Below are 20,116 nucleotides of genomic sequence, written 5' to 3'. Positions count from 1 at the left end.
TCAGAACAATCAGTGGAAGGGAAATGGAAAATGAAGTGACTGTGAAGGGAACCAAAGGAAGTGATGGCTATACAGTTGCATACATTTGTTAAAACTCAAACAATACAGTAAAACGCTTGTGTGCTTCCTATATATAAATTACACCCCAATTAAAAAAAATTGCATACACATCTAGTAAGTCACAGGCATCTTATTTCCTGCTTCTGTATTGTTGGGAGACAGAGAATATTAAATATCAGAGATAAGATTATTACAAGAAATTGTCAGATAAGATCATTTATAGACTCCCTAAACCTGCAAAGCAAAACCCTTCATATAGACCTACTATTTAAAAAAATATAGCTACTTTTAAAAGCATCCACTTAAGCTAGCAGATAACAAAATACTTATTTTATTGTTGTAAAATTAAAAATAGTAGACAAGCATATATACAGTTCCCAAGCAGAGCAATACAAATATATAAATTATTGCAGTTTTCAAAGAAAATATAACAGCCAAATAATTGTCTAAATACTTTTTTGAAACGAACTTGGTTTTTACCACAACAGTTTCATTTTCTTTTTCCAAAAGCCAACACAATTTTGTAAAGTAAATTTCTAACACCAGAGAGATTAAGTTCAATGACCATAGTATATGCTACTGTTTTAAAGCAAGGTTAACGCGTGCGCGCGTGTGCGTGCGCGTGCACACACACACACACACACACAAAATGGAACTGAACAAGTCACTTCTTAATACTTTCTAAATTGCCTCTTTTGGAGGTACGGTGAAAGAAAAACATTCTAGATGTGTCTGAAAGAAACAACGTACACACACTTACTAAAATTCCCCTTTGCTTTAGGTGTAGTTGAGGGAAGTTCAACTAATCTTTAAACATTTTTAGGGGGAGGGCAATACTCATCTTCATGATTTTTTGTTTGTTTACTTTGGTAAATTAAAATTGTGAAATAATTAAATATTATTAAAATGTATTAGTAACGTGGACTCAAACTAAAAAGAACAGGGAAAGTGTATGTTACAAACTAGATGTTTTGGAGACTTAATATGGTTCATATCAATGTTACCATAGCCAGAAGTTGCTTAATAGGTTAGACTGCACCATAATAAGGGCAATTATGAAAGGATGAAGTGAAATGAAAATACTGAGATGCAAGCATTATAACCCTCCTCCAAGTTACCTTTATTTTGTGGGAGGGCTTTAGTATTCTGGTAAATAACACTCTTCCCTGCCCCATGACCACAAAACTTTACTTGGTAAGAATAAACTGTTGGGGGTTTTATCTCTTACTAATTTTCACCACAAATTTCCTCAAATAGTTACTCCCACCAATGTAAAGTTAAAAATACAATCATACACTGAAACGACATCAATTATCTTTGCTTTACATCTGAACAAAAAGTATTAACTTTTTTTATAGCGTATTACACTTCTTAATAAGCACTTAGTAACAACATTTGTCTGTAAATGAACTGGCATACGTCAGAAAAAGTGACAATACAAGAATTTTACATGGTACCATTTAAAATTTTCAGGTACAAGTAAACCACTTTATGGTCACTAACCTGAACCTCCTAATAAGCTACACAAATAATTTACTCTTAAAAAATTCCTACTTTAGAGCATTTACATTTTATAATTTAATAATGAAAGCAGATTCTTCCAAAACAAAACAAAACCCAAACTGGGAAACATTAAAAAAATAATAGATCTAAAAGCTTACTTTAAAAAAACCACAAAAATGGACTAACAAGCCTTACCAGTGTAAACACTAAGGTAAAAAATTATATATAAACAACATAAAGAAAACACAAAACCATTTTCAGTCATAAAGAATATGGTAAAATGAAAAACCAAATCTCCAGATGCCTGTCCAGATATATTTGACTATATATTTTGACTATATTTCTGAAATCACTAACATGAACTTGACATTGAAAAAATAATCCTTAAATGTATATAAAAATGGGCACTTTGTGGTAAAATGAACATGTATTTTGAAAAACTAAGAACGTGTCTTTGTTCCACCATTGTGCATAGTCAATGACACAACAAAACACTATTCTGCTGCCTGAATCATCTATTACTGGAGTCTCGAGTGCATGCCTTTTAAAAAAGACTAATTTAGATATTAATATGAGGATCAAAGGGTAAGATGATAATCTCAAAGTAAAACATAATTGATTTTTAGCTTAATTATAAGGCTGAACTTTAAAGAGAATAAACTGTGCGGTCAAAAACACTTTTCTCATTTTTAAAACTCAATTTAACGTGTCAAATTATAAAACTGAACGTGAAAAAGATTAGTCTTATCTCACTCCCCTTAATCATATAAGCTCTGAAAATTTAGTAATGGATGACTGGCAGTCTGTTTTGCCACTTTTTAAACAGCAGTACATGAGATATGGTTCAAAACATTCTCAAAAATTACTAACAACTGTAGAGAACAGCCAAGTGTGGAAAACAATATTTGTGATATTTCATGTTCTCTTGTTAGAACTCAACTCTGTACCTGATACTTATATTTGCATACACAGTAATTGCATATTCGATTCAGGAAACTTACATAGGACTAAATTATAAGTTTACCAAATACTTGGATAAACTGCTGTGCAAAATACTTCAACAAAAAATTTTTTTACTAGGAATTCATCCAAATAAAGTAGTGTGAGTACCAGCACCACAAAGTTTTTTTTAAGAGCACCTCTCCTTTTTAGAGCTTAAGTAGAAATATCTAAATGGAATAAATCAGAGTCCCCACTTAAGACCTTACTACATGCACACTTTCATCCACTTGTTCCGTACTCATTAGTAAAGCTATGTATTTGTCAGAAACTCCTTTCTTTGGATAACACTGTTGTATTCAGGACTGCAACTTATGGCTCATATTCTGGAAATATGCTACTACTGATATCAAATGCAACATAACCCCAACTTTTATGACTGTCCCTAACCCATCTAAACACAAACCCAAATGTGTGCAAACACACTGGCTGTTAACAATCTTACTGAATTACGCCAAAAAAGAGTAAATTCAAATTTGAAAATGTGGCAACAATTAAGCACTAAGATACTGGCATAATCAGGAAATGTATTTACCCAACTTGTAAGTTTGAATATTTTGATATTGCACACATTTAATTTAAAGCTCATCAAAACTAAGGCAATGCATCCATACTCCCTGGATTTTAAATTCATTTTGCATGACTTAAAGAATTGAGAGAAATCGAAAGCATCTTTCAAAAATTCCCTCCAAAAGGTAATGCTATACTTCAAAGAAAAAACAAAATCAAGAAACATCAATTAATACCCTCAGGCCAATTTAACATGTTAGCATTACAAAAAGTTGTTTTCAATTAAATTGAAGTGTTTCTTTGCTTAAATACTTTCTTGTGTTCAAGAATAAAATCTGACCCAAGCCAGGGTAGGCTGCCAAATTTAAGGCAAATGTCATTTATATCTTTATGCATGAAGCTGCCAAGTTACTGGGCTTTTCTGCAGATACTTTTAAGCAAGGATCTACCTCATAAATACATTCTAAACATGAGTTAAAAACAGAATTTAGAGCCCATTTTAATTCTGCATTGGTTATAGCTTTTACTATAATACATTATTAAAACTTATCTAGCTGTTTGGGACAATCTGTTAGATAAAAACTCTTTGGAAGCATCATAGGCAACTTACGAGAACATTCTCTTAATACATAGGCTTATTTTTTTTTAATTAGGAGTTTTGCTTTTCTTCGGTCAAGCAATCCTGTATTTCTCTATAGAGTCTAAAGTTTAGAAAAATACCTCACAATGCTTTGTTTGTGTACTAAGTTCAATGATGGTGATAATACAATTTGGACAGTTTAAGTATTCTTGAAACTTTACCCAAAGTGGCACACAAAATAATCTTACTTTTTTTTTCAAAGACAGAACAATTTCACAGCACATTCAATTTGAAGATAGACATTATATTTGAATTGGAAGTGAGGCTTGACTTACTCTGTCCAAATTCTAATGCATCAGTCATTGGTGTGAAGCTAATAATGAAAGAAGCAGAGGAGGCTTTCATTTCTATGGAGACAAACTGATAGAGAAGCCAGATTAGTCTTTTCTTCCTGAACTAAGAACTGCTTTTGTTAGAAAACAAAATAATGTATTTTATTTATTTGAATACTGCTTTAAAAAGTTATTAATTCCTCTTTTATAAGAGGTATTAGAAATTAAAACTCAACTAGATTTCTAATCCAAAATACATTTATCTTTGGAAAGCAAGGTAACCGTTGTAAAAACATTGTATTAAGAGAATAAAATGCAGTGACCTGAAATATGGGTGAACATATTCACACATGATAGTGGAAATAAATATACAGAACCACTCAAATACACATTTATAAAGAGAATGGCAAAGTACCTAAAATAGCATTTTTACATATAAAATTTTTATATTAAAATATTGCTCATAAGAGGTAATATGAATTCCATTTCCCTCTTAAAAATTATCTCTAGTAGTTTAGACTAAGGAGTTAATCTGTTGTTTTGACAGGTGAATTACATTAAAATGTTTAATAAAATGACACTATAACAGTATATTTAAGTAGTCACATGTGATAAAATTTGTTTAGTAATTCTGGGAAAAAAGAGTCCCCAAATGAGCCAAAATGATTAGCCCTAGAAGACTAGAGTATAATGATCTGCTTTATTTGACAGAGATGTTAAATACTGCCTTATGTTTGGCAAATTTAATGACCATAAAAAAATGGACCACAACTTTCTTCAAACTTCTTCAAAGTTTGCATGTCTGGGAGACCAATAAAGGGTAGGGCATACAAAGTAAGTCTGTTTAGGTCAGTTGTTTATGGGTAGGTGGGACTTCATTCCTGTTCGCCCTACTTGCAGACATGGTAACTTAGAATAGTTCTTCAGAAGCTGTTCGATGGCAACGTGGCGGACATGGAGCTGTGAGGCCAAAGAATCTTTTTCTTGCACTTGGTGTGTTAACTCTTCAAAAACTTCTGTAAAAGATTTAAAAACTTTCATTTTTAGTATGCAGAAAGCTGGTGCTATGATTTATATTTCAAGAACTCTAACTGAAATCTATGCATTGGGCAAAGAGTCACAATGAAACTGATTTGATACCAAGGAAACAGTTCTGTTCTCTACAAAGCATATCAGTTCTGATCATCCTAGGCATCTGTATACTTTACATAGCCAAATGGAATTTGGCTCTTCTCCATCAAGTGACTACAGAGATACACAGCAAAAATGGTGGTTGCTACTGTAGCTGAGCTACTTTTCTCAATCAGAATCTATAAACAGATTCAATTAGTATATAATGTGATTTATGGACAAGAAGTGCCTGTTAGTATTCAGGTCTGGAACCCCCTCTAAGAGGCTTTGGAATCAGACTACCAAGAGTTTTGAATCCTTGTTCCTACTCTTACGTGGCTCAGGCAAGCAACTTTTGGTTTCAATTTCCTTTTCTGTGTAACATTAATAATGATAGTAAGCACTTCACCAGGCTACTGTAAAAATTAAATGAGATCATATTTGTAAAGTACTCATAAATTTCTACTACAACTATTATTGTGATTATTTTTATTATTCTGAGAGGCTGTGTGGTTAAGCTTTGGAGTTTAAATCCTTGATCTGCTACTGATTGGATTCATGATCTCTGTAGGCAACTTAACATCTCTGAAGTACAATTTTCTCATCTAAAAGGAAATAAATTTAAAAGGAGACAACTGGGGAATCTGAACATTAAATGTTAGTGTTAGCATTATACTTGATGATGTTAAGGAATTATTAACTTTAAATGGTGTGATAATGAGACTGTGACTATTTTTTAAAGTTATCTTTTAGAGGAAATCCTTAACTATCTATGGACAAAAAACAATGTGTTAGCTAGGATTTGTTTGAAAATAATCCATGCTACGGGTAGTGCAATGGGAATGGATGCAAGTAGAGATGATTATTATTATGCCTTTGATAACAGTTGAAGCTGGTGAAGATGGCTTAAAGGGTTCACTATACTAGTCTCACTACTTTTATGTATGTTTGAAATTGTTTATAATTTAACAAAAAAGACTAATATCACATGCCTTAAAGAACTGTTTGGGAGGACTCCCACATAGTGCCTGGTGCAATAGTGGGTAGTCAATAAAATGTCAGTAAGAGGTTGTAGTTTCCATTTTCACTTAGAAAAGAAAAATGTGGCCAGGCACAGTGGCTCACACCTGTAATGCCAGCTCTTTGGGAGGTTGAGGCAGGAGGACTGTTTGAGCCCAGGAGCTCGAGATCAGCCTGGGCAACATGATGAAACCCCGTCCCTATAACAAAATACAAAATTAGCTGGTGGCGCACCATGACAGTAAGTCCCAGCTACTCGGGAGGACCACCACTGCACTCCAGCTAGGGTGATAAAGCAAGATTCTGTCGCAAAAAAAAAAAAAAAAAAAAAAAAAAAAAAAAAAAAAAGGAAAAATGTACTTCCTCTGCAATTGAAAGTTGTTTCTTATTCTTTTTGCTCTGGAAACTCTAACAGGTTAGAATATCTCATTTCCAAATTTAAATGTAGATAAAGCCAATGGTGTCCTAACATAGGTGATTTTCTATGTCAAAATTTTTCACACACAAAAAAGCATTGACAGTGATTCTTACCCTGGATTTGCTGTAGGAGCTTTGCATTCAGTTGCTCTACCTCACCAAGAGTCATCGAATTCACTGAAACATGAAAATGTATTCACTATTACCACAACAACCTAGGAAAACATGCTGCTTACATCACCAACACAATATCCTATTTTTAAAAATCAGCACTTAACTGCCAACACAACATTCAGCAGTACTCCAGTATTCAACCATGAACGCTGTTAAGTGTGGAGTAGAAGTTTTCAAACCCTGACCACAACCCATGGTAAGAAAATTTTATTTTTATTCTTTTTTGAGACAGGGTCTCACTTTGTCACCCAGGTGGGAGTGCAGTGGTGCGATCAATGGCTCACTGTTGCCTCAACCTCCTGGGCTCAAGTGATTCCTCTCACCTCAGCCTCCCTAGGAGCTGGAACCATAAGCATGTGCCACCACACCTAATTTTTTTATTTTTTGTAGAGACGGGGTCTCCCTGTATTGTCTAGGCTGGTCTTGAACTCCTGGGCTCCAGTGATCCTCCCACCTTGACCTCCCAAAGTGCTGGGATTATAGGTGTGAGCCATTGTGCCTGGCCAGAAACATATTTTTTATCACTCCCAGTACATCAACACCCTCCAATGAAACAAAAGTTTCACCAAAAAATAGTAGTAAGTCCAATGAATTCTGATATCTCCTATTCTGTTTCAGTTTTTAAAAAGTGTTAGTCACTACCCATTAAGCTTATTTTGATTAAGCATTACACAGTTTATAACCTGCAGTTTGAAAAATCAATTTGTCTATCTAGATATACAATCTTAAATAATTCACATTTAGAATCAAGAAGTTGTATAACAAGATACCAGAGGTCCCTTCTGGCTCTGAAAACATGATTTCAAGACAATTTAAATCACCTCAGCTTCTGTAAATTTTTGTAGAAATAGATGTAGAGAGAATGAGTCACCTTTTCTAACTTTACAGTAAGTGCACACATTACCTTTGGCCTTTAGTAAAATGTCAGATTTTTGCTTCTGAAATGCCACCACCAGTCAATTAGTCTTGCAGGGATCAGCAACATGACAATGTGTATTAGCCAACAGACGAAGCTGTACTTCTAAAAACTATACGAGTCCTAGATGCTCCAGTTCACAGTTTGTTGATTCCATTTAGTGTAATCATTTTAAATGGCAAAACAAACATGGAAATTGCTTAACTTCAATGCTTAGAAGACAGAATCCCAGTTAATGAAAAATTTTAAGATGTCTTATTTTTGCTAAGGTGAACCTGTTAAATACAATGTTTCCCAAATCTACGATTCCACAGCAAAATTCTTGACCCATTACACATCTATACAAATGTACAAAAATCCCAAACCACCCAACTTTTACTTTTCTCCCCATTTTACTTACATTCTTCTCTGCTGTAATGTGGATACTGGGTCTGGACATTAGCCTCTGAACTAGAGATTGTCTCTTCTTTTTTCTGTGCCTGGTTGTGACTATGAGGCCACAATACACTGTTATGACATAAAGTGGCACCTGAATCTTGTAACATAGCAAGTCCAAAGTCTGTATTTTCCCTCTGCTCCAAAATTCTTTGTGTACAGTTAGAGATGCCACATGCACTTCCATCTATCCATTTTGCAGAATATTTTGGTACTTGGGAGTCAAACTGTGGGAGTAATTTTTCTTCTGGCTTATGCCTGAAATTAAACAGATGATGCTGGGGTTTTTTGGAACATTCAGAATCTGAATCCAGATCCTTATTTTGTGCATACTGCACAATCCAGTTTATCTTCTTACTCAAAATGGTTTTAACTTCTTCATAAGTACTTCTTGAAAGCTTAGATCGAGGACAACCCTGGTTTGCAATTAAATGGTATTTTTCAAAGCAGTCTTTATGGCCCCTTAATGATTTGGTGTGCAAGAGATCAGACTTTGGTACCCCTATGGAAAAAAAAGAGAAACAAAAGACTTGAGAAATTTTGTCTTCTATAAGTCATTTTAAGAACATACAAATCTTAGTAAAATCACAGAGTCCCTGATAGTCTGTGAATTAGAGGAAAAATGCTAAAGAATATTAGTATTAGTATACAATGTGGCTTAATAATTTCTGCTTCAATTTAATATTCAGTAATATTAAATTCTTATGGATAGCAAAATCTTTCTAAGAACTGAATTATTCAATTTTAATCCTAGTCCAGAGATGTTACTGCACAATATAAAAAAAATACTACTGAACCCAGAAATTTACCTTTACAGATTTTTGGCCTTTACATTATAGTGCTTTCTTCATGAAACCTTCTGAAGTACACACTTGCAAAAATATCTATAATATTATGAGGTTCAATAACAGAAATACTCAACAAGTTTTCCTCCCTAAAACACAGTAAATCATGTTCTTAAATTATGTTATGTTTATTGGAAAAAAAAAAAAAAACCAGAACCAGAAAAATGCAAATAAATAAGTCAAAAATTCAATAAGCTATTTACATTTATTTTTTAAGAAAATCAAAGCATCTAACATTTTTCACATTTCCATTTTATAGTTACTAAAACCTTATCAAGATAATTTTATTTTCTAAAAGAAATGCATTATACACATTTTTCATATAGCAGTAAATTCAATCTGCCAAGATCCAACAGCCAGTAATTCCTCAACTCACAAATGTTCATTATATACTATAAATAACAGAAATATTATTTTTATATCTCTCAACTTAGTAGAGTGTAAGTATGCTACCTCAATTGTTTTTTAAAAATATAAAAATTATAAAAATATAAAACATTTTCAAATATCTAATACATTTCAAAATACAGAATATATTCACACATTTTTATAAGGTCAAGCCATATTATTAAAGTCAAACAGCGCTACTTTTATACTGAAGGTGAATTAGGAATGTGGACCCGAAAATTTATGTCTGCCAGAACTAACCAGTTTAAATCTGCTTAGCTTTTTAAATGGAGTAAGCGGAGAGCCACTCAGGAGCTAGTTTTAAAAAAGTTTTAGCTGATTCATCAGAAAAAAATACATTTCATAATTCATCCTTTGCTTTGAAAATTGAACTCATAGTTATTTTATTTGAACTCCAAAGTCTGGCTAAAAGAAAGATAATGAAACATTTGTACTTTAATGGTATGAAATAAAGTATTCACATACTTGTGAATATTAATGTTTTTAAAAATATATATAATATCAGCCAATGGTGGGACTTGAGGAGACTGTCAAAACCAAGTGTTAAATTGGTTATCAGTTCCCTCAACAGTTACTGTAAGCTATGTGAACACATCTCTAAAACACATTAATATTATAAGCACATGTAAACAACTGCTCTCATGAGGTAAACTCAAGTATCTGAGCCTTCTTTCTTCCAATGAGCACAACCATTGCTAGAAACTTAAAAAGAATTTAATATACATTTTATTTATCACTTTGCTCCTTGTACTGCAATTGTGAGCATGTATACATTTCTACCAGTTGTTATCTGATTAGGTCAAATTTCCAGCAACATTAGAATATGTAAATTATAAATCTCAAAGCTTTATTTGATAATAGAGTATACATCTTTAAAAATGGGAAATTGATATAAAAAGGAAGCTCACAAGCCCTGCTTTATTAAAAGTTTTATTATTACGCTTTTTAGATAAGAAGACAAAACAGTAGTTATCACAAGTTATACACCAAAGGAAAAATGGTTCCATTCTGCTATCTGATTCCAATGCTTAGTTTTCTGGGAAACACTGGTATGCAGAGAGAACCTGAAGCTTGCCTATTACTAACTGGAACATTTATTAAAGAGCTCCCCTACCCTCTGCAAACTCTTTTAGGTCTTGTTGCCAACAGATGGTTAGCTAATCCCTCAAAACCGTAAATGGTCTCATTCTCAGTGCACTGCCTCAGCTCTATGTAGCAATGAAATTCTTTAGCATATAAAAAAGGTTGTGAACTAGGCTATGGAAAGTAATTAATATTTATTGTTAAATTTTGTGGGGTTTTTAGTATTTATACAGAAACTCCAGAAATTATATTAAAACAAGTTGAAAAAGTAATTACATTAAATAACTAATTTTCTGATGTACTAGAGTACATAGCTCTAGAGAGCTACAACAGGTCAATATAATAGATATCTATTTGAAGAATAATGAGGACTTGTAAAGTTTATCTACTGTTTCTTCTTAATGATTCATGTAATATAATTTCCACTTAGATGTACCTATTGGCTCCTTGAACTCACCTTACTGAACATTTAACTCCTTTATCTCTCTCACCACACAACTCCACAGCTGATCCCCTTACTGAATCTGGCATCACCAACTGCTCAAGGAAGAAACCTGGGTGTCCTCCTTGAAAGCTCTTCACTCCCCGCAATCCCAGAGGTTTTGCTGACCGTCTTGACAGATTTCTCCCCCATAAAATCTAGCACCTACAACATCTGAAATCCTTCTGCTACACTCCAGCACCACTCCCACTACAAATGTGGGTCATGATCATCATCACCTCCTGTCTAGTTCTCATTTCCCCTAAGAAGCCTTATCTAACCCAAACATCTGGGTTAGTTTATCACACTAGATTTTACAATTGCCTCTTTCGTGGCCTGTATCTCCCGACAAAATGTAGGTTCTGTGAAAAATACGGACCATGTCTATCTTACTCGTATATTCTCAGTGTCAAAATGCCTGGCACATAGTGGGTACTCAAAAGTAGTTAAATGCATAAAAGAAAATTAAAAATATATTTTAAAACACCAAAAACAAATCAATTATCACTCAAGGTCCCTTGCAAGGTCCCTCCTAGCAAGGGAACTAGAATTTGCATTCTGCCAGGCTGCTCAGCGGGTAATTAAAGGCATCTTTCAGTGAAGTTACTCCTATATTTAGTCTAATGGGCTATTAGTCTAAAGAACATATCAGTGGCACTGATACAGAAATGGCATTCCTGTGGCATCATTCAATCTGTCAAAGAAAATAATGAATTTTTACTCAAATATATATTTTTAAATAGAAATTTACATACAGAAAATATACAAGAAGATGGTTTTATGTTAACTGTAGCTCATTCATCTAGATACATACCTCTAATTTCTTAGTTACATCAGTCATACTAAAATTTAAAAACCTGACTGAGTTTTAAAGTTCAATTAGAAACATTTGTTTTATAAACATATTTTAAAATATCCTGTGCGGCAGTAGCATAGGAAACAAAAACTTCTGTAATACACTGACTACTTCATATACTTGAAAAAAATGACTTTTTAATCTAGAAAATAATGTGAGTAGCTCACTTAATTTGCATCAGTAATATACATATCATTTTATAAACTCTTGAAGTGATTTGTTTTTTCTACCTCATCAGTTCAAATTATTATAGCAGAAACAACCATTGCTATTTCAAGAGATCCCAGTGAGTTTCCCAACTGACTTTTCAATTTTAACTGCATTTATAAGCGTAAACAGCTCTGAGCACTAATTTGTTTCCTAAGCAGCTTTTGAAAGGGAATAAATCTAAATGCAACACAATCAGTTGATACTTTTGAGGAGCTGAGTTACAAGAATTTCCACACCAGTTCAACCAAGATTGTACTACAACTTGCTTGCTAATAAAAATTTTGAAGGCTAACGTAATTAACTTCCTATTATAAAAACATCTTTAAGATACTTCAAAGATATCCATGTCACTTTTTTTTAAATCATAAAGTCATTATTAGAGAACCAAGACCTTAATTGGCAACCAGAAGTCTTAATCTTATTTTTTTTTAAAGTATGGGTTTCTTAACAGATATTGGAGAGGATGTGGAGAAATAGGAACGCTTTTACATTGTTGGTGGGATTGTAAATTAGTCCAACCATTGTGGAAGACAGTGTTGTGATTCCTCAAGGATCTAGAACTAGAAATACCATTTGACCCAGCAATCTCATTACTGGGTGTATACCCAAAGGATTAAAAATCATTCTACTATAAAGACACATGCACACGTATGTTTACTGCAGCACTACTCACAATAGCAAAGACATGGAACCAACACAAATGCCCATGAAAGACAGACTGGATAAAGAAAACGTGGTACACATACACCATGGAATATTATGCAGCCATAAAAAAGGATGAGTTCATGTCTAACACAGGAACAGAAAACCAAACACCATATGTTCTTATTCGTAAGTGGGAGTTGAACAATGAGAACACATGGACACACGGAAGGGAACATCACACACTGGGGCCTGTCGGGAAGTAGGGGGCTAGGAACGTCACAAACTGGGGCCTGTCGGGGGGTGGGGGGCTAGGGGAGGGATAGATAGCATTAGGAGAAATACCTAATGTAGGTGATGGGTTGATAGGTGCAGCAAACCACCATGGCATGTGTATACCTATGTAACCTGCACGTTCTGCACATGTATCCCAGAACTTAAAGTATTAAAAAAAAAAAAAAGTATGGGTTTCTTCTCGTTAGAGGCTATTTAGAAATATATATAGGCTATATTTCTGTATGAATAGTAGTATTTTAAAAAGCTGTTCCTATTCAATAATTTTATTTTTCTTTTATCTTTTCCCATTTTATCTGAGTTTTTATACTATTATTCTATACTTTGAAATCCTCCCTCTAACCCATCTGGCATGCTATCCCCACCTCTATCCTTTAAGTTCCTCTTTAAAATAAATTGCTTTAAGAAAACTTGGTTAAATCCATCCTAAAAGTGCAAAGACTACTCAAATGTTTAGATGTTTAGCTCTAGTTACCATCATTACTCTTATTTTTTTGAGACGGAGTCTCGCCTTGTTGCCCAGGCTGGAGTGCAGTGTTACAATCTCAGCTCACTGCAACCTCTGCCTCCTGGGTTCAAGCAATCATCATACCCCAGCCCTCCAAGTAGCTGGGACTATAGGCACACACCAGCACACCTGGTTAATTTTTGTGTTTTTAGTAGAGATGGAGTTTCACCATGTTAGTCAGGCTGGTCTCAGACTCCCAACCTCAGGTGATCCACCTGCCTCAGCCTAGCAAAGTGCTGGGATTACATGTGGCATGTAATCCTGGGATCACAGTGGCGTGAGCCACTGTGCCTGGCCCACTGTTACTCTTTTAAAAGAATGATTAGATTGTACTTAATTCACCGATTGTAGGAACAATTTTTTTCTAACAAAAATAATACTCCAAATGGCACTAAAAAAATAACCACAAATATCAAAATGCTTAAATTTCTACCACGTCCCATGATCCTCTGCTTTTACCCCTAGCCTCTTGAAGAAGACTTGATTTATAACTTGGTAGTAATGAGTAAGCTAGGCAATCTTTTCCTGATGATTCACCAGCTGGTCCTGTCAAATAGCACTGTCTCTCAGCTGTCTACTCTGATGCTGAATGCCTTTATACTTCACACATTCTTGAATCATGTCATCTGACTCCCTTACACTTTCTGTGGTCAATTAGACTATGTTTTGAATTTGATTACATATTCCATTTCCCAACCAAAGGACTGGCTTTACATAATTTGGTGCTCCACAAGGAGAGCAAATATAATACAACCATCAGTGGATGTGAAGTTGTAATATGCAGTATCACATCAGGAGGAGATTCGAAAGCATTAAGAAAGCAAGCACTCCAACTTTTACCTCAAACTTAGAGCAGAATTAGGGAACTGGGAGTACAGGTTTGCTAAATGGTGGGTTTATGTGTTCTTTCTTAATGTTTAAATAAGGCAAAAAAATTAATTTTCCAGTTAATATGCTGTGAAAAAATTTTAAGCACATTGCCTTAAAACATGATAAATGTATTTGTGCAACAATACATGCAGTATTGCTTCAAAATATTTTTTGGCCAGGTGTGGTGGCTCATGGCTATAATCCCAGCACTTTGGGAGGCCAAGCCAGGGGCCTGCTTGACCCCAGGAGTTCGAGAGTTGTCTGGGCAACATGGTGAAACCTGGTCTCTAGAAAAAATACAAAAATTAGCCCAGCATGGTGCATGCACCTGTAGTCCCAGCTACTTAGGTGGGAGGATCGCTTGGGCCAGCGAGGCGCAGGCTGCGCAGAGCCGCGACTGCGCCTCAACACTCTATCTAGCCTGGGCAACAGAGTGAGACCCTGTGCCTTAAAAAAAAGAAAAAAAAGTTTTTTATGGAGGCTCACATTTGGCGCAGCCCAAATAATTTTCCAAGATTAAAGGTGTTTTTCTTTTTGTGATGATCTTATCCTGGATGCTAAGAAACGTAGTATAGGTACTTGAATATGTATGTGTTGTCCATATTAAGTAACAGTAATCTTGTGCTTCTTTAAGCAAGTGTTCACTGTAAAAATGGGAGGGTAGCCAAATTCCATCTTATTAGGAAAGACAATGGATTAAAATGTTACTTGTTTTTGAGGCGCAGACAACCATTCCTGATAAAAGGAATAAAGGAAAAGCCCTGTGGGTAGAAGTGGCACTCCCACGGGCTGAGAGCTGGATCCATACTGCAGGTTAAGTTCTGTTTAGCCCACAAATATTTTAAAGAGAAAAATTAAAAACAAAATGAGAGGATCTGGCAGGAACTGGCTGCTAAACTGGGTATGTACTCTTCAATTCCAAATAGTTCTTATTATTTCCTTAATGAAAGCACTTGTACCTGTGACCCTGCAGGCTCCAAATCCATGTCCTGTACTGTACTGAGACTAGGCTGGATTGCTGCAGTGTAAATACTACTTGCCCCAGTGATGGTTTCGTGCTCAATGCGACTAGACTACTACGCATTTGATGAGCAAGCAGTAGCCAAGCCATAATTCAAGAAGTTGTTACCATTATATCTATTGCCAAGCACTGCCACTGAGTGGGAGGATGCTCAGTTTGTCTATCCTATCATGTGACCAAGGCAGAAGATTAGACTAAAAGTGGGAAGGCAAGGATGAATAGTTGGAGTATCTACTTCCCACAAAAAGACAGGCTTCTGCCTCTTAAAATTTTTTATCAGTTGTCCTAGGTGCCTTAGAAAGTACTGTGATAAAGAGTACTTCATTTCCTCGTCCTCATGCCTTTAGCTAACTCAGGAGCCACTTAAATAACTAAATAGAGTCTGCCATATTCAAAGTACGCAACATACCGTTTAAAAGTAAAAGGTAACTGCTTATCTCTGCCTTGGTAGCCGATGGAATATTGGCAACCACATGAAGCCAACATACAGATGGGTTCAGAAACTTGCTTTCCCACATTTTGAGAATTACTGCCCTAAAGAAAGATTTATCAACAGGTGGTGGCCTTTAGATGGCAGATTTCAGCTTAGAGATGTGCATGCCATTTTAAAGTTCCTGTGTGTGCTAAGGATTAAAGCAGTTAATCAAAGCAGCTTAATCTAATAAATGAATTGTAAAGGAAAATTTCAATGAGCTAAGAGTTCAGGGAGACAATGATAAACCTCACCCTCAACCAAGGAGACCAGAGCAGAAGTGAGATCTTTTACTGATAGATGTATACATTGCAAATGACTTTTCAAAAATAAAACATCTCTCCGTGAATTCTACTTTTTTATTCTAACAGTTGGAAAGTTGGGGAAACACACATACATAACAACTGTTTATTACTAAAAAGGCACAAAACTAATCCAAACTCAATTCTACTCCTTAATGTAGCTACCTGTTTTTTAACAGCAATGCTCAACAGAACTTTCTGTGATGATGGACAAGTTGTATGTATAACTGAGCTATGCAATAAGGTAGCCAGTAGCCACAAATCGCTATTTAGCATCTGAAATGTAGCTAGTCTGACTGAAGAACTAGTTTTAATTTTAATTTAAATGAATTCAATGTGGCTAGGCTACTGAATTGGACAAGGCAGCTTGTCCACAGGTAACTAAGCAAAAGGGTACTTGGAAAGAGAACATGGATACAAGCTATCACCATTTCTTTTAAAACCGTACATATATATGTGTGTGTGTATATATATATATACACGTATATACATACGTACACACGTATATATATACGTACGCACGTATATATATATACGTACGCACGTATATATATATACGTGCGCACGTATATATATACGTACACATATACGTATCACGTATATACATACGTATATATATACGTATACATATATACATACGTATATATACGTATATACACGTATACATATATACACGTATATATACGTATATATATACGTATACATATATACGTATATATGTATATGTGTGTGTATATATATATGTATACGTGTATACATATATATCTATTTATTTATTTGTTTATTTTAGATGGAGTTTTGCTTTTGTCACCCAGGCTGGAGTGCAATGGCGCGATCTCGGCTCACTGCAACCTCTGCCTCCCAGGTTCAAGCGATTCTCCTGCCTCAGCCTCCTGGGCATCTGGGATTACAGGCACCCACCACCACACATGGGTAGTTTTTGTAAACTACTAAACTCCCAGTATTTTTAGTAAAGACAGGGTTTCACCATGTTGGCCAGGCTGGTCTCAAACTCCTGATCTCAGTTGATCCACCCACCTCGGCCTCCCAAAGTGCTGGGATTACAGGCGTGAGCCACCATGCCCAGCCAGTGTACTGATATATTAATATGGGATATTACACTCACAATAGCACGATATAGAAAGGTAAATTTGTTTTTCTGGTAAAACAAATCAAATTTGGACTATAAGGTTTAATATTATGTTAGAAAAAATTTTAAGCCAATAATTCAATGGACCCAAGTAACCCTCTACTTGTTCCATATTCCCCTAAAGGATTTAAGTGAATGTACTGATATTTATTCTTAAAAAATTTTTGTGCATGAAATTGTCATAACACACCTAAAAAGCTATTCAAATTAACTGTAACTGAATTACTAGTTTTAAATATCCACTTACATGGGGCATACAGAGACAACAACTTACAGCAAAACAAAAACAACAAAGTTTCCTAATGATAGACAAGGTTAAAAAGATGTTACTTAAACAAGATAGCCTTAAAAATGCCTTCATAATAATAACCAGATGAATGAAGGCACACAATTATGACAAAGCAAATTTAGGGTTTGAAAGCAAGAAATGTGATAACTCTGTCTCTTTGCCCTTCATCTCCTGAACTGCCACCTGCTCAACTTAAGTTCTGAGAAAGTGATCTATTTTCTTAGAAACAAGACGTCAGACTTTGAAAATTACAGTAACACGAACCTGTTTATTGCCTAGATAGCTAGGTGATTGCTGGTGAGAGCAAAAGAGGGTGGCAAATTAGAGGGCATGAATAATAACTGGGAGGAGAAATAAGAGACCCTAAATGAACTTCTCTTTAAAGAACTATGGCTTAAGGAAAAAAGGGAAAAGTTTTTTTCCTTGACTTTTTCTTTTAAAATGGGGGACATGAACATTTCTGATATGCTAATCATTCTTTTGGCCAATCTGCCAGGTTACATAGAAAATAACTGTAGGTTGCCAAGCTGATGAGCTGGTAAAAAAAAACAAACAAAAAAAAAAACGGAGGAGAGGGTAAATAGATGAATTAAGAGGGGGAGGCTGGGCACAGTGGCTCATGCCTGTAATCCCAACACTTTGGGAGGCCAAGGCAGGTGGATCACCCTGAGATAAGGAGTTTGAGATCAGCCTGGCCAACATGGTGAAATCCCATCTCTACTAAAAATATAAAAATGAGCTGGGCGTGGTGGCAGGTACCTGTAATCCCAGCTACTTGGGAGGCTGAAGAAGGAGAATCACTTGAACCTGGGAGGCAGAGGTTGCAGTGAGCCAAGATCCTGTCATTGGTCACTGCACTCCAGCCTGGGCAACAGAACAAGGCTCCATCTCAAAAAAAAAAAAAAAGAGTGAGAGGCAGAAAAGACAGAGGCTGTAAGAAGTGTGAAAGAAATTAAATTGGTCCATATTCACTCTCAATTGAGAACTGAGATTTCCCAGAATATCTATGACTGATATTTATCTAATACAATTTTGTTAATAAATAACCTGGTAATCTAAAACTGACTTTTCTGGAGAACTTTCTAATACGTAGGGATTATATTTTATCTATACTGTATTTATTCTACTGTGTAGTAGAAATAAAATTGATATGGTTTCGATTTGTGTTCCCACCCAAATATCACGTCAAATTGTAATACGCAATGTTGGAGGAGGGCGCTGGTAGGAGGTGACTGGATCATGGGAGCAAACTTCCTCCTTGCTGTTCTCATGATAGTGAATCTCACAAAATCTGGTTGTTCAAAAGCGTGTAACACCTCCCCCTTCTCTCTTCCTCCTTCTCCAGCCATGTAAGATGTGCCTGCTTCCCCTTCACCTTCTGTCATGGTTATAAGTTTTCTGAGGCCTCCCCAGCTATGCTTCCTATACAGCCTGCGGAATCGTGACCCAATCTCAGGTAGTTCTTTATAGCAATGCAAGAACCAATACAGAAAATTGGTACTGGGAATGGGGCATTGCTATAAAGATATCTGAAAATGTGGAAGTGACTTTAGAACTGGATAATGCGCAGAGGTTGGAACAGTTTGGAGGGCTCAGAAGAAGACAGGATGATAAGGCAAAGTTCGGAACTTACTAGACACTTGTTAAATTGTTGTGCCCAAAATGCTGACAGTGATATGGACAATGAAGTCCAGGTTGTCTCAGATGGAGATGATAAATTTATTGGGAACTGGAGTAAAGGTCACTCTTGCTATGCTTTACCAAAGAGACTGGTGGCACTGTACCCCTGGTCAAGGGATCTGTGGACCTTTGAACTTGAGAGTGATGATTTAGGCTATCTGGTGGAAGAAATTTCTCAGCGGTAAAGTGTTCAAGATGTGGCCTGGCTGCTTCTAACAGAGTATGGTCATAAATGTGAACGAAGAGATGATGTGAAACTGGAACTTATATTTAAAAGGGAAGTAGAGTATAAGACTTCAGAAAATTTGCAGCCTGACCATGTGGTAGAAAAGAAAAGCCCATTTTTGGGGAGGAATTCAAGCTAGCTGCAGTAAAGAGGAGCTGAATAGCCAAGACAATGGGGAAAATGCCTTGAAGGCATTTCAGAGACCTTTGTTGCAGCCCTTCCCATCACAGGCCCAGAGGCCTAGGAGGAAAGAATGGTTTCATGGCCTGGGCCCAGGGCCCTGCTGCCCTGCATAACCTTGAGACACTGCTCATGTCCCAGCCACTTCAGCTCCAGCCATGGCTAAAAGGGCCCAGGATATGTCTCAGGCCTCTGCTCCAGGGAGTGCAAGCTGTAAGCCTTGGGGGCTTCCACATGGTGTTAACCCTACAGGTGTGCAGAGGGCAAGAGTTGAGGCTTGGGAGCCTCTACCTAGATTTCAGAGGATGTATGGAAATGCCTGGATGTCCAGGCAGAAGTCTGCTTACAGGGGTGGAGCCCTCATGGAGAACCTCTACTAAGGCAGTGCAAATGGGAAATGTGGGGTTGGAGCCCCCACAAAGAGGCCCCACTGTGGCACTGCCTAGTGGAGCTGTGGGAAGAGGGTCACCGTACTCCAGACTCCAGAATGCTAGATTCACTGACAGCTTTCACTGTGCTCCTGGAAAACCTGCAGGCACATAA

The 20,116-nt window shown here is 36.0% G+C and overlaps 1 protein-coding gene across 5 annotated transcripts in view; it reads right to left on the bottom strand.

Moving 5' to 3' along the window:
* Nucleotides 1-368: 368 nt before the first annotated feature.
* Nucleotides 369-20,116, bottom strand: part of C5H21orf91 (chromosome 5 C21orf91 homolog) — a 31,295-nt gene continuing 11,547 nt past the window's right edge. For 2 of the 5 annotated variants that reach the window (XM_063640655.1, XM_055279334.2), the window contains exons 3-5: nt 8,022-8,558; nt 6,646-6,708; nt 369-4,997 (exon numbers count right to left, since the gene is read on the bottom strand). In XM_063640655.1, coding sequence (XP_063496725.1) covers nt 4,834-4,997; nt 6,646-6,708; nt 8,022-8,558 — 764 coding nt within the window. In that variant the 3' untranslated portion in view covers nt 369-4,833. Of the gene's footprint in view, nt 5,001-6,645; nt 6,709-8,021; nt 8,559-20,116 lie in introns of all 5 variants that reach the window. The other 3 variants (XM_055279333.2, XM_055279332.2, XM_055279335.2) reach the window with 2 other exon arrangements.

This window comes from Symphalangus syndactylus, chromosome 5 (assembly GCF_028878055.3).
Source record: "Symphalangus syndactylus isolate Jambi chromosome 5, NHGRI_mSymSyn1-v2.1_pri, whole genome shotgun sequence".
Classification (NCBI taxonomy): Eukaryota; Metazoa; Chordata; class Mammalia; order Primates; family Hylobatidae; genus Symphalangus; species Symphalangus syndactylus.
The sequence above is the reverse complement of the archived record's forward strand: the minus strand, read 5'-3'. Positions and strand labels throughout refer to the sequence as shown.